The 13,939-nt window shown below is 32.9% G+C and overlaps 1 protein-coding gene across 3 annotated transcripts in view; it reads right to left on the bottom strand.

The window, feature by feature from the left end:
• EDEM3 (ER degradation enhancing alpha-mannosidase like protein 3) overlaps positions 1–13,939 on the bottom strand; it is a 51,169-nt gene that overhangs the window by 20,488 nt on the left and 16,742 nt on the right. For all 3 annotated transcript variants that reach the window (XM_016145611.2, XM_016145608.2, XM_016145610.2), the window contains exons 6-13: positions 13,287–13,440; positions 11,149–11,283; positions 8,866–8,971; positions 5,706–5,803; positions 4,010–4,135; positions 3,706–3,789; positions 2,306–2,389; positions 1,643–1,767 (exon numbers count right to left, since the gene is read on the bottom strand). In XM_016145611.2, the coding sequence (XP_016001097.2) occupies positions 1,643–1,767; positions 2,306–2,389; positions 3,706–3,789; positions 4,010–4,135; positions 5,706–5,803; positions 8,866–8,971; positions 11,149–11,283; positions 13,287–13,440 (912 nt within the window). The remainder of the gene's footprint in view (positions 1–1,642; positions 1,768–2,305; positions 2,390–3,705; positions 3,790–4,009; positions 4,136–5,705; positions 5,804–8,865; positions 8,972–11,148; positions 11,284–13,286; positions 13,441–13,939) is intronic.

The raw sequence follows: 13,939 nt of genomic DNA, 5'->3' as shown, positions 1-13,939 counted from the left end.
GACATGATATTTTAAGAGACACTATCACCTGAATATAATCAGAATGGGGCAAAGCCAGTGGTAAGAGGTCCAAAAACAATGTTGTATAAGGAAAATTCAGTGGCTGGGAAAAGCTGTTACATTTAGGAAACTGGAACTCTCTAACAGTAAATCACATCTTCCTCTGTAATTCCTCATCCTGCTACTCCTCTTTCCACTGCAGCACATTTCACATGGCTGTGAGTATTTCTTTACACATCTATTTTCTTCACTGATTACAGATTCTAATTTGTCTTTGCATCCTTATACCTAAGTGCAGTGCCTGGCATACGGTAAGTGATTATTGTTTCTTGAATGAGCTGCCATTATAGTATTGTGGTCAAAAGCCAATCTGTCTTGATTAAAATTCTGACTTACCCTTACTAACATGTCACCTTGGGCAAGTACCCTAATCTTTCTGTGCCTTGGTTTCTCCATCTATAAAATGGAGATTATAATAGAAATTACACATCACAGGATTGTTGTAAAGATTAAGCAAGTTAAACAGCAAAAGTACATAATGAGAAGAGTGCTTAGAACATTACTTTCATTCCTCGTTGTTATCTGTGTGCCTACTTTCAGAAACTTATCCATTTCTCATCAGCTATGGTGAGGGAAGAAAATTCCAAATCTAATAAACTATTATCTAAATACTCTGAGTGAAGGACTATGAGACAACTCGGAGTAGAGGAGGGCTTCTAACCACTGCCTGAAACTGCTTTTACCTCTTTTAATTCTTGCTCATCCTTCAGGACACAGGATCCTCCAGAAACCTTTCAGTGACTTTCACATCCCAATTTGTATTTCCTGCCCCTTTAAAACACTTACACAATACTTTAAAGACTGTTTATCTGCCTGTCCTGAGTGATTCAATGACAGAGAAGACATGTTTTCACATCTTTAATCCTCAAAAACTAGTATAACTCTGGTATGTAAAATGCTTTGACAAATATTTGTGGAATGAACATTCACTAACCAAATAAACAAACGAGCTTTAGTGTTCATTCAGAGATGTTTTGCTGTGTTCTGGACAGTTATAATAACCAGGGATAAGTGATCTCAGAATAACAGGAATGTCAGTGAATGTCACATGAACCTAAGGGTGCTTTTCACATCTCCAGTACTTCGCCCCACCTACGTCCACCTCGTACACAATGACACAGTTAGTGCTCTTCCCCAGCTCTCCAAATTAACAACGGAATAAGAATTGTTCATCACATTGTCTCTGAGGAATTCTGGACTGAACAAATCATAATCCAGATCATCATCATCGAGACAATTTCTAACATTTTACATAATAAAAAAAACTATTAACAAAGGAAAAAAAACCTCAATATTCCTAATATTCCTAACATCAAAGTTCTGATACTTAACATCATTATTCAACTATTTAAAAATCTTTTGAACATCTACTATATACCAGGCACTATGATAAAAATACAAAATTTTCAAACAATCTTAAATGAGCCTATTCAAGAGAGTTTAAAAAGCAAACACAATGAACTAAGTTTGCATCTTCAAATACTCTTTGTAAAAGCTTTAAGTGTATCTGAAATCTAACTCATAGTCGCATTGTGTGTTGTTCCAGAGTTACCCAGAAGAAAGGGATTAGGAATTGTGTTACCTGTCCTCATGACTTCCGGTACGAACATCCTTCATGGCAGCAAATCCACAAGGCACTCTAGCATATTTATTTAAATTTTCAATAAGTGTTTTCCCTACTTCAAGGTAGTAAGGGTCTCCTGTAGCCTATTAAAAAGGAGAATATATGTATATGTATATATAGCTTATATATTACTATACACCCATTCATTTATCAAGTATTTATGAAGTACAGGTGCCAGGCATTGTATCAGACACTGGAACACAAGCTACACAGAATCTGCTCTGAAAATAAGCCATGGATCTGCTTTATGGGATTACTTAAACACAGAATGAGAAAGCCATCCAACTGTATATCTTAGCATTTAGATTAGATTTCTAATGCCTAAAAAGGCTGCCTGATTGAAGGAAGGCAAGAGACATGCTTTAGAAAGCAGCTCTAGAATATAAAATTTCCCTTTAAAGTAATGTTTACATAAATATTTTGAAAAGGCATAAAACTTAGGTGTCAAATCTGGTATCTTTCAATAACTTTATGAAGTAGATTAACAAGAACTGTGATATACCAAACCATCATAACATTAAACAAAGACTTTGAAAACCCAATTACTATTTTTAGACAGTGAGTCTCATATCCAACAGAGAATGAGAGCTAAATGGCAAAAGGAGAGGTAAAAAAGCTTACTTTATATAAGAAGTAGGTACTTTCTGCAAATTCTGGCCTTAAAGGATGTTGAGCCCAATGTACCCTGAAATCTGTGGTAAATGCCTGGACAAAAACACATTCAAATAGGCATAAAAATGTGATTTAAAAAAATTAGTAGTAGTTCTAGAATATACAGTATATAAATTAGACCATAAAAAGTAAAAATAATAAAATATCAAAAATTTTCATCTATAAAATGAAGATTTTCATTGCTTAAAATCACAATTCATTTTCCCTAAGGCTATTTTTACTAACTAACGGGAGTTATTTTTAAAATTGTCATTTTGGCTATTAGGAAGCTTAGAATAAACTATGAAACTGAGTATTGCCACCACATGGGTCCTGATAGTTCTGTATAATCGTTTGCTTCTTTTCTTGTCTCTTTTTCCTCTAAATTATTAAGTTCTGAGTTCTCTTATGTCTATTTTAGCATTATTTTAGTGCTTATTTTTTTTTTTTTTAAATAACAGCTTTAAGTACTGTGGAATGAGGAAGGACATTATTTAAAAAGAAAACTAGTCTCACTTGTAATGTACTAAATAACAGAGCCAACTTTAAAAAAAAAAAAGATAACAATAAAAACAAAAACCTTTATGGGAACCAAATGAAACTTCATTTGTGATAAGATGTACTTAGTTGAAACCTCAGTTTATTCTGAATGCATAGGAATTTTCTACAATGCACAGTTCTAAACACTTGAAGGCTAATAAAGCTATACTTTCTAAAGTGAATACTTTAGGAAGTATTCAAGTTGGTGGAATGTTAAGATAGCTCATAGAAAGTAGTGAATAAGCAGGGACATACGTGAATTTGGAAATTTTTAATGGGTACATTTCCAGAAAGCCAAAAGGGATGCTATTAAAATCTAACCATATGAAGCTAGCAAGAATATTTATTACTGATATAATGTATAGACCAGGAAGAATAATTCTCAATTAGCATGAGAAGAGTTGGCAGTCCTCCAATTTCCAGGAAGCGTGCGTGATCAGCAAAAGTAGATTCAGTGTATACTGTTTTCACAAAATAAGCTTTAGAAAATAAAAAGTAAAAAGGTCTCCCTAGCTGGTGGGTGTATGTAAAAGAATGAAATAATATGGAATATGTTATGGATTAGAAAAGGTTGAGAAATACTAATTTGGAATTTTTTTAAACATAAAATTAATAAAATGTCAGCATTACACTATACTAGACTGCTCTGAACACATGACAGGAAAAAAACATTTTCATTTATAATATCATATAAATTAAAAATACTTATACTATTTAATCAGGAAAAAGTAAATAGCGAAGAACAAACTAACTCTGAAGATGACATTTGTATCTTAAAATCAGCAATTTACAGTACATGTACACTACAATTCCCAAGATTATTTGCTTACCTCTGGTAGAAAATTGTGTTTTTTAATCACCTGATATAACATTTCATGAGTTTCAATAGCAGGTCTAATATCCCCCTTTAAGACCTAGAAGTCAAAAACAACAACAAAATTACCTAATGAGAGTTGGTATTTTTTATCTACAATCATTACATAGACAGGAAAATGTATATTACTACAGTTTTGAAATGTTGACTCTGATTTGGTAATTCAATTTTAGAGATCACAAATGCACTTAATTATAGCATTTTATCTTAACATTGGGAAAATAGTAGAGTTTTGTTTTTGGTTTTTGTCTGTCACTTACCTGCAAACCCGGAAAAAAGGCAAGCAACGCATCCATCCAGGTCCGAGCGTTGAGCATGGGCTTGTGGATGTGCACGTCGAGCAGGAGAGGGGGCTGGCTGATGTACCGCATTATGGCCTCGTAGTGCTAAGAGAGCACAGTACGTGTTCAGCAAGGGAAATGAACTACTCCAAACAAAGCATATCATTAAATGGCACCGTGAAGAAACTAACCCTAAATTTATATATAAATTTATGAAGTAATTATTAACTATGTTAATTTTTCAATTATTTGAGATAGAAATATTTCCAAAATACACTATATATACTCTCATGTTATTTAACTTGAATAGCAAAGACTATAGTTAATACAGGACCTTCAAAGGGAAGTAAATCGGAGCACGGCTATCCTGTGGGAGATGCCTCATGGCCCAACAGTGCTCTTATGTCCTCTTGAAATAGAGCTACAGGCTTTTGTACTATAAAATTAGTTTCATTTTCTCCTTTGTCTAGGAAGCTTGGTCCCTTCTCAGTTAATATTCTGGTGCTCACCACGACCCAAACTAATGTATCTAATCACTGCTGCTACTCTTACTATCTGTTATGTCTGCCTTTTAGGCTCTTAAAAACTATTTTCCTCCTTCTTTTATCTTCTTCTAATTATTTCTCAGCTCTGAAGACAGTTTGCACTGTTAAGAGTCACTGAATGATAATGAGCCAACAAAAATAAAATCCATCCTCATTTACTTCAAGGAAATCTTGTTATAATCTAACTGATGACTTATTAGGGCTCTTACTATAGTGTGTTTTCCCCTAACTCATCTATTATTTAATAATTATTGAGTACCTGCTAGATGTTAAAGCACTGTTCTAATCACTCCATTTACATTAGCTCATTTAATCCTCTCAAAATCTCTATATAGTACCAGTACTCCTATTTTGTGGATGAGGAACCGAGGCAAATAGCATAAAGTTATTTGCCAAAAAGCACAAAACCAGTGGTACAACCAGGATTGAAACCCAGGCAGGACACTCCCATACTTCTACTATATCATACTGTCTCATAGTAATGTGAGCGGACAAAGAAATGGTAAATTATTTCAAAAAGAATACAGTGATGCAGTTAATGAGTTTGCTGTATTAATTTCAGTTTCCTTCAATTATAGACAAATGCAGTCTAATCAAGTTCAAAAATACTCCTCTTCTGCCCTGAAAGTATGCCTCTGGCTCTGATCCAGACCTAAGACTCACACACCTGCTTTTGAAATGAGTACTCAACAGTTTCTTCAAAGCCCTGCATACCTGGTATGATCATGGACTAGGACAAACTTCCAAGATTTCAAAAAAAAAAAAAAAGAATCAAAGGGGAAAGCTAACTAGTACTCTATTCCAATAAATTCTCTTCTTTGTATAAATGAAGATTAGTAAAACTCAGGTGTACATATTTATTACTTACTGGCAGATCTTGAAAACTGATAAGAGATGAAAGTAAAACTACTTTGTAAACTAATTTTTGGAATGTATGTAGCTTTTATCCCATCCATAACATCATCAGGGAATATTGACCAAAAAAAAAAAAAAAAAAAAACACAAAAAAAACAAAACTACACATATAAAAAATAGTTTTTTTTTCAGAATGTCATTCAGATAATTGAGTTTCTCCCAACATCTGGCACTCAAATTGGCTCTAAAGTTAATACAAAATTGGATCAACTTACTGTATTAAATCTTTCCAGAAAACTGTCATCTCCAAGCAAGACATAGGCTTTCAAGAGATATTCATAGTAGGAGTCGATGCCTGCTCCAACTCCACTATCTGTGCAAAACACATATAAATGTGGTTCATACTAAAAAAGTCAAACATTCTTCACAGAGCTTAAGGTACTAGTACACTAAGAATGAGAAATTAGTCTAAACATGAAACTGAAGCACAAATTACACATTTACAGAAATATTAACCCTACTACATGAATAGTTCCTTTGCTGATAGTTTATATGTTAAAAAAAAAATCTAACTTTGCAAAATTGGTTACAGGGGCCTTATTTAAAGGCAGGAAATACTAGGTTTTTTTAAAGCTTATTTTTCTTGGTGAAGAACTCTGAAGAGGAAGCACTTGAGGGTACCACTATGCATTTTTTTGATCAGACCCTTAATCAGTAAGACATCAGTCTTTAAAGTTATAACATATGAAAACAAGACTGTCTGGAGGCGCCTGTTCTAATTGCTAAAACTAGCATTAACGGTTGGCTTCTTCCTCCAAGATCATCACTGAGGGCCAAGGAATGAAAATAACAAGAAGAAAATGAAGACGCCTGATGGCAGGGGACGGGGAGAGGGTAGCCTTGGCCCCGAGCAGCAGGCAGGCACGCACAGGCTGGCTATGGAAGCATCAAAAGGAGGGAAACTGCTGGCGCTCGCTCTGCTCCTGCTTCCCTGCCATCACTGCCGTAAGACAAAGCGTCTCCTCCCACACCTGCTACAACGCAGAGCAGTGCCCTGGGTATCCTCAGGAGTAAAATCAGGGCAGCACAGAAGCCCTGCATACAGAACTCGACAAATGAGGTGGGAACTAATTTTAGACATTCTCCTCCCTACCTTTTCCCTCCAAACTTCTAAGGCAGGTGAATTATAATTTAAATTATAATTACAATCTTAGAAACCCCTATACCCAGAGCACGCTCTAAGGCAATTAAATCAGAATTGGCATTTTTTAAAACTTCTTATAATTCATCCCTAAGATCACTGGGCCGATAGGAATTGGGGCCTGACCTTCCCACAAAATAGGTGACAAGGGAACATGAACTTTTAGGCCAAAAACACTTAAGAAGCATGAGTTTTTAAAAAGAAAATACTGGAATGAGAGTTTACCAGAAGAAATATTAGAACAGGCAAACCAAAAAATTTAAATTGGCCTAATAAACATACAAAAGAGCTAGGAAAGATATTAGCAAAACAAAATAATTTTTTTAATCAAGCAGATATATATGGATAAAGACAGTTAAACTAACATAATAGATGAGATATGAAGCAGAAGGGATATAGCTGAGGGACAAATTAGCAAACTAGAAGACCATATGTAGTAATCCTCCAAAAGAAAAAAAGGCAGGGGCAAAAAAGCTAAGATATATAGAGGACAGAAATAGAAGTTATTTAGAAAACAGGAACTGAAAAAAGAGAGATGAATAAAAATGAAAAAGATAAAATAACTAAAAAATAAGGATGAATTTTCAGCAAGTAAAAACAAGATTTTAAATAGAAAGGGCATATAGAATATCAAAATGAGAGATAAATAAGATTCTATACCTGAAATTTTAATATTTTTAGAAATTTCTCTCTTTGATATTCTTAATCTTCCAGAGAGAAAAAGTAAATCACATACGAAGGTAAAAAATCAGTAAAACATCAGATTTTTAACAGGATGCGAAGACAAGAGTTGTATTTTCAAAAACTTGAAAGAATTTAAGCAGAAAACTGTATACAGCCAAACTATTACTCAAATATGAAAGCATAATAAAATTATTAGACATAAGGCCTCAGAAGCTATTAAAAGCAGCTGAAAAGAGTATGGGATTAATAATAAAGAGAGAGACAAACCTAAGAGGTGTTGCAAGCAGTATACAAGTGACAAAGTACCTTAATAAAGTTTGTTATCTTTAAAGAAAGAGGGAGTAAGCCCAAAAGAAAAAAAAGAAAACATATTCATAATGAATAAGAACTAAACATCTATATGATATCGACATAATGGGGGATGAGGTTTGGGGCAGAAGGAATCAAAGGGATAGGAGAGCATGCTAAAGTTCATGTCTTACTAGGACACAAACACAGGGTTCAATTAAACACGAAAGGATCAGAAAGAAACAGAAAAGGTTGAAAACACTGAAATACTAATTATGATAGTGTAAGTCCAAATATATTGCAGAGGTAGGGAAGAGTCAATGACCGTACGCAGCAGTAATAGGTGGTCAAGTAAGTTGCTTTTGTAATGGACGGTCCATTCATGGGTGCTTACTAAATTATCAAAAATGTCTACGTAAAATGAGCCATGCATGACTAAAGATTAGCGTGTCATAAGCCAAGGATTATTATTTTAAATTATTGATTGTACCGGAGTTCCAAAGCAGGTTAAAAAAAAAAAAAAAAAGAAATTGCAGAATTCTAAAGCCAGGATTTAGATTAGTTTAAGAAACACTTCAGATAAAATTAAGACAAATTTTATACAATACTGAATAGAGGCAATAATTTTACTTTAATATGTTCAAATTAATAATTATCTTTTTAATTTATTGAAATATAGGCAGTTATTTTTTATTTTATTTAAAATAAGCCTTTTGAAAAATAGAGAAATATGTAAGCAGGATAATCTCAGGAATATTTTAGGATATTTCCTTCTATTCATCAATGCTTCTTTTAGAGGGCTGTCTTATACAGTCGTATTCTTTATACAATCCTATATCCATCCTGTTGATTCACATAACATTGTCATATGCTTTATCTTCAATTCATTTTAATAAAATCTAGTCATAGCATTGTTAAATACAGGTTGCATTTAACTAGACCTTGATTTGAGATGGCTGAGGTATTCTGATTCTCCAGTCCTCAAAGAAATTAGTTCTAACTTTTCATCTATGCCTTCTACCTACAATGTTATGCCCATTTAGGTATGACACAGAACACTAAGCCATCTAGAATAAGCATGCTATTATTTGGCACACCAAAGAAAAAAAAAAATTAGGCTAAATTAGTTATAATTCCAGCAATCTTTTGAGAAACTATGCTTTATACTAGCCCAAAGATGACTTTAACAAATGAAAATCCTTTATTTCCCAACCATTCTAAGGATGTGAATTCTTGATTTAAAAAAAGCCCAACTTACATACCTTTTCGTACCCAGTCTCCGGTATGAATATTTATAGTCACACCCACTAAATTACTACTTCGCTGTCTTTTTTCCCAGAGAAAATCAAGAGCTTTTCTTGCATATTCCTATAATTAAAAAAAAAGGAAAAGCATACTTGAAGAATTTCATGTCTCTAGCAAAGAGGAAACAGAAACAAAAATCAAAGTTCCAAAACATATTTTAAAGGTTAACTAAAATTCCTAAGACAACCATTAATAATATATATTTAATTTCCTTACAAGTCAAATCTTGGCTCTTTTTCAGCCAGTCGAGTCTAGCTAAAAAGAATGACTCTAAAATGCTACCTAGTGGCCGTGATCTCGCTCTGAAACTGTCCATGTTTATCTAGCTTTGTACTACAGGTTCGCATTCATACACGTGTATTACTAACTATATTACTTGCTGACATCATTAAATGCGCTTGTTAAAATAATTTCTGTCATTTAAATGCAAAGTGAAAATCTCCTTAGTTTTATTTAGAAAACTGAAAGAGAATTTCAGTTAGTATGCCATCTTTTAAACAAACAGGCATTTCGGAGCCTACTTTTTTAAATAGCATGCAACCTTCTTAGAGAAAAGTAAATCAACTAGTATTCATTTGATAAACTTTTAACCTTATTATAACATTTTCTTTTTTTCATTTATTTTTATTCATCAGGTACTAAATTAAAATAACTTCTGGTTAAATGCTTGACTTTGGACAAAAAGATGTTATAAAACATAAAAGCAAAGAACATGAACAGGAGAGTATTTAAATTGAAAATTAATTTCAGAGCATAAATCTATTTAGCATTACAGAAGTTCTATAAAAGAAAAAAAATTACCAAACCAATTTGTTACTTTGCATATTTAATACAGTGTAAAATAGTTTTAATCCTTGATTCAAACTATTTATGCTGATTTTTTAAAATGAAGCAGATTACAACTTTAATTATATGCTATAATTTGAGGCAGAAAGTTTTAGACCAAAAGTCAGCAAACTTTTTCTGACAGGGACCAGACAAAAAATATTTTAGGCATTATAGGTTATACTGTTACTGTCACTGTTACTCAATTTTGTCAATGCAACACAAATGCAGCCATAGACAAAAATAAATAAGTGAGCATGGCTGTGTTCAATAAAACTTCATTCACAAAAACATGCAGTGGCTGGATTTGGTCCCAGACTGTAGTCTGCCAACTGTATATTAGATAGATGCTCTACCAACTGCATCGGGTTGCTTCTTTTATAACAATTACTGTATATTCAAGAAGTTTTAACAAAAATAATGATTTGCAATAGATTTACTCATAAATACAAAATAGCCCAGTGGAAGAGCATAGGCTTTGAATGCCGAAAGCCTATGGATTCTAATTCCACTTCCACTCATTCACCCACTCACTGCGCATCTCATCTTACTTGAGCCTCACTTCCCTTACTTGCAGGTGAATAAGAGTTTGTAGTTCAAATCAGATAGCATGCAAAAGGACTACACTTTTTAATAAAGGGGAAATATTACTCAGCATGGTATAGAATAAAAATTAAACCAAACATGAAAAATCTGTCCTTAAGACACTCTGAATACACATAAACACAAAGACCATTTGACTTGTTTTTTTATACCCAGATCCAATGTCTCTAATGTTGGTATATAATCCCTATTTCTGCTTGCTCTATATGGGCCATTTGAGAATTTTTTAAAAATTCTCCTATGTTTATAAAAGAGGGTGTTTTATGTTACTATTGCACTCCAGTGACAAGCTTCAACAATTAGATAAAATAAAAAAGTTTGAGACATAGTTAGTCCACAACAAACTACTTGAGGGTCATTAAGTCTTTTGGAAATGAATAACATTGCCCTTGGAGTAAACAAACTTACAGATAAGACTCTCAGTCAAGACTTAAGTGCAAAAATTTCACTGTGTTTTAGATTAGTAAAGTTTTCAGAAATGCAATAGACCATCCAGAAGTCTTAACAAAACATAGAGACATAGTATTTCCTCTAAGACATTTGTGATATCAAATTCATATAGGTAATATGGCTAAAAAGCCTTCTAAGAATAAACTTAAAAATTTATAGATTGTGGTAAAAATGCAAAATTGTATTTAATATATCTACCTCATAATGACTTCTACGTTTCTGACAAAAATTGTGATGAAACTTAGATAAAAGTTCACTAAAATAACAGTAATCCTAATTGATAATCCTAATACTTGACCAATGAAAAAAGATATAAAGTTAGTTATGCCCAATACCCAGATCGAAGACTGTGAAAAGCAAACCTCAAATATTGTTGCTCCTGTGAATCGACTTAAAGCAGCAAACTCAAGGATCAAGGTACCTGCACACGCTGTACAGGTGTCAGTCTCAGTTCCTGTCCGAGCTTCCGGTTTTCTGATACCAAACTTTAAATTAATCTAAATAAAATCGGAATATTACTATTAGCAATTATCAAGAGATAATGAATGATTTATGGTTAAGAAACTATTTTTTAATCAAGACTCTTTTTCAAAACATGAAAATAATTCACAAAATGACTAAACACCAAAATTCAATCTGATAATCTTTGTGACTTTCCAATTGACATCTAGGGAAATATACGCTACACGCACAATATATTCATGGGGTAAGTAAGTTTTCATTTAGTTCCTTCCTTAAATGACACCGAACTTCATTATCATAAGAATTACATACAGAAAATAACTTTTATAACAATTTTACTCGCAAGACAGTATGAACTAGTTAGTTCAAGAATAGGGAACTAGACCAGCCCTAGAAGAAATTAGGTTTAACTGAGAATTTATGAAAAACCAGTATTATACTAAATAGTTCATAGAGAAAACACTGATCGTGGTATGTATTTAAAAGGGAATTGTTTACAGGTTTTAAAAGTTTTGAAATACAAAGTATATTGCCTTACTGGCAGGCTAACAAATAATGCAACAAAATTTTTTTCAAAGGAATATTTTTTTTCTGTAATTCACAGCCATACTGTCTTTTGTTAATACTACAGTATAAACCTGAATTAACTAAAACCAAACTGACAAACTGATTAAAAATAAAAATTTTTCTGAAGGTCAAATAACCAAGCAGCAAGCATATGCCAAGGATCTGGCATGACAACGAACAAAAAAAAATTAAGTAACATCATAACTATGTTCTCTGGTCAGTTATTATTCAAACTCTTATAAAGAGAAGCTCAAACGAATTTATATTTCTACTTATTTGCAGAAATTAATTGCTGGGTATGCCTATTAACTGTCAATCGACAGACTCTAGAAATAGGTAAATGAGACAGGGAAATACGCACTCAACAACAACAAAAAGCAACAAAAGTGGAACGCCGCTGAGACACGGGAAGTGGGTCACTATGTGGGCTTCGCTACTGCAAAAAAATGGTTTTATATTTTTCTTATTAAATTGGCAAAAGAATACAATATTGGCAACAGTAAATGACATATGTACTTTAATACAACACTAAGGAACTTTCTGGAGAAGAACTGGGCAATAAGTATCCAAAGTTTTAAAAAGCATTCTCTATTTCTATGACTTATTATTTCTTCTTCTAGAAATTTATATTAAGTAAAAATACAGATATAAGGAAGAGCTATTTAAAATGTCAAAAAACTAGAAACTTAAATAAGAGTTAGTACTAGTCTGTTTCAGAAAAAAAAAGTATTGGTCACAATCTATTGATTCGATGGGTAAATCAATAGGTTGCAACGTCTAGTTTAAAAAGCACTGCTCTGTGCCATGCTGTATCTCTAGTCAGAGATTTCTTGATGAAGGAAACGAGTCTTATTTGGTAGAGAAGCTAATTCCAGGTTATAAAGATGGCAGGCCTAAAGGCAAAGAAATGAAAATAACAAACAAATTTAAAAAAGCAAAAAAAACCAAAAAACAAAAACCCAAATCCCCAGGTGTTTTGGGAACATTAACAGATTATTTTGAAAGAAGGTTTACTGCCAAACCGTAAGGAGTTCTGAAAGTTAAAAGACACTTAGCACGACAGGGAGAGTTAGTAAAATTTCTGAGAGGAATTTGATAAAAATTATGTTTTAGTTAGATTAATTTTTTAAGTCTCTGAAGGACACATCAGAAGGAAACCCTCAAAGTTTCCACTACATCTTCTGCACAAATAACCACCCAAATTCACGTCTGGCATGTTTCTTTCCTCTGCAGCATAATCTAATCTGTTATACGTGGTGACACATAAAAGGTTTAAACTAATCTAAATTATCACTACCATTCAAATGCAAATTAACTGAAATGTCTACATCAATTTGTTATCTAACTATGAAGCATTTTTCTCCAGCCTCAAGCAGGTGAGGAATTGTTTTCTGTGTGCGCTTTTTCGTTTTGTCTTGTTTTTTGGCAAAGGAAATATATAAAGACTGTCATATTTTTCAGAACTACTTACTCTTGGGTAAGGAAGGCCACTGGTAGTGTTGAAAGCTGGTAAAAGTTTGTAACCCAATTGCTTTGCCATTTGGAGAAGCTCGTCGTTGTACCACTGCATGTACTCTCCTTTCTCTTTCAGCATGATCGCCAATGAGTGTCCACCCAAAAGACCTCTGTAATCACAGGCATGCGACATTATCCACATCTCACAGATACTTAAAGGTCATAGCTTAAAAAAATGTCAGTATCTTGTTATCGACAACTTAGCGCACGTAAGGGAAGGTCACAGAAAAACTTAATTTTTTATCTAACTCTGGCTACTCATTTTATGACAACCATTATAATTACATAGGCAGTATTAAAAAAAATCAGATGTTCAATCTGTTTTAATTAAATACCTTAAATTTTCTTAAAATAAAGAACATCCTAGAAGTCGCTTATTTTAACAAATTTGAAAACTTAATTTTAACATTTAAATTAAATTTAATTGTATCATCATGAAATCTTTAACTCTTAAGATAACATTAAAAATAATAATACCCCACTCTGTATTAAATGTACCTGATTAATCAACTCTGTGAAGAGCTATATAATTATTTCTTAAATTTAACTGAATAGACTCACTTTGACAAAAGGAAATGAGTTACAATAACACAAAAGTAGCCATTAAAT

Source organism: Rousettus aegyptiacus, unplaced genomic scaffold, assembly GCF_014176215.1.
Source record: "Rousettus aegyptiacus isolate mRouAeg1 unplaced genomic scaffold, mRouAeg1.p scaffold_m13_p_17, whole genome shotgun sequence".
In the NCBI taxonomy this organism is placed as follows: domain Eukaryota; kingdom Metazoa; phylum Chordata; class Mammalia; order Chiroptera; family Pteropodidae; genus Rousettus; species Rousettus aegyptiacus.
The sequence above is the reverse complement of the archived record's forward strand: the minus strand, read 5'-3'. Positions and strand labels throughout refer to the sequence as shown.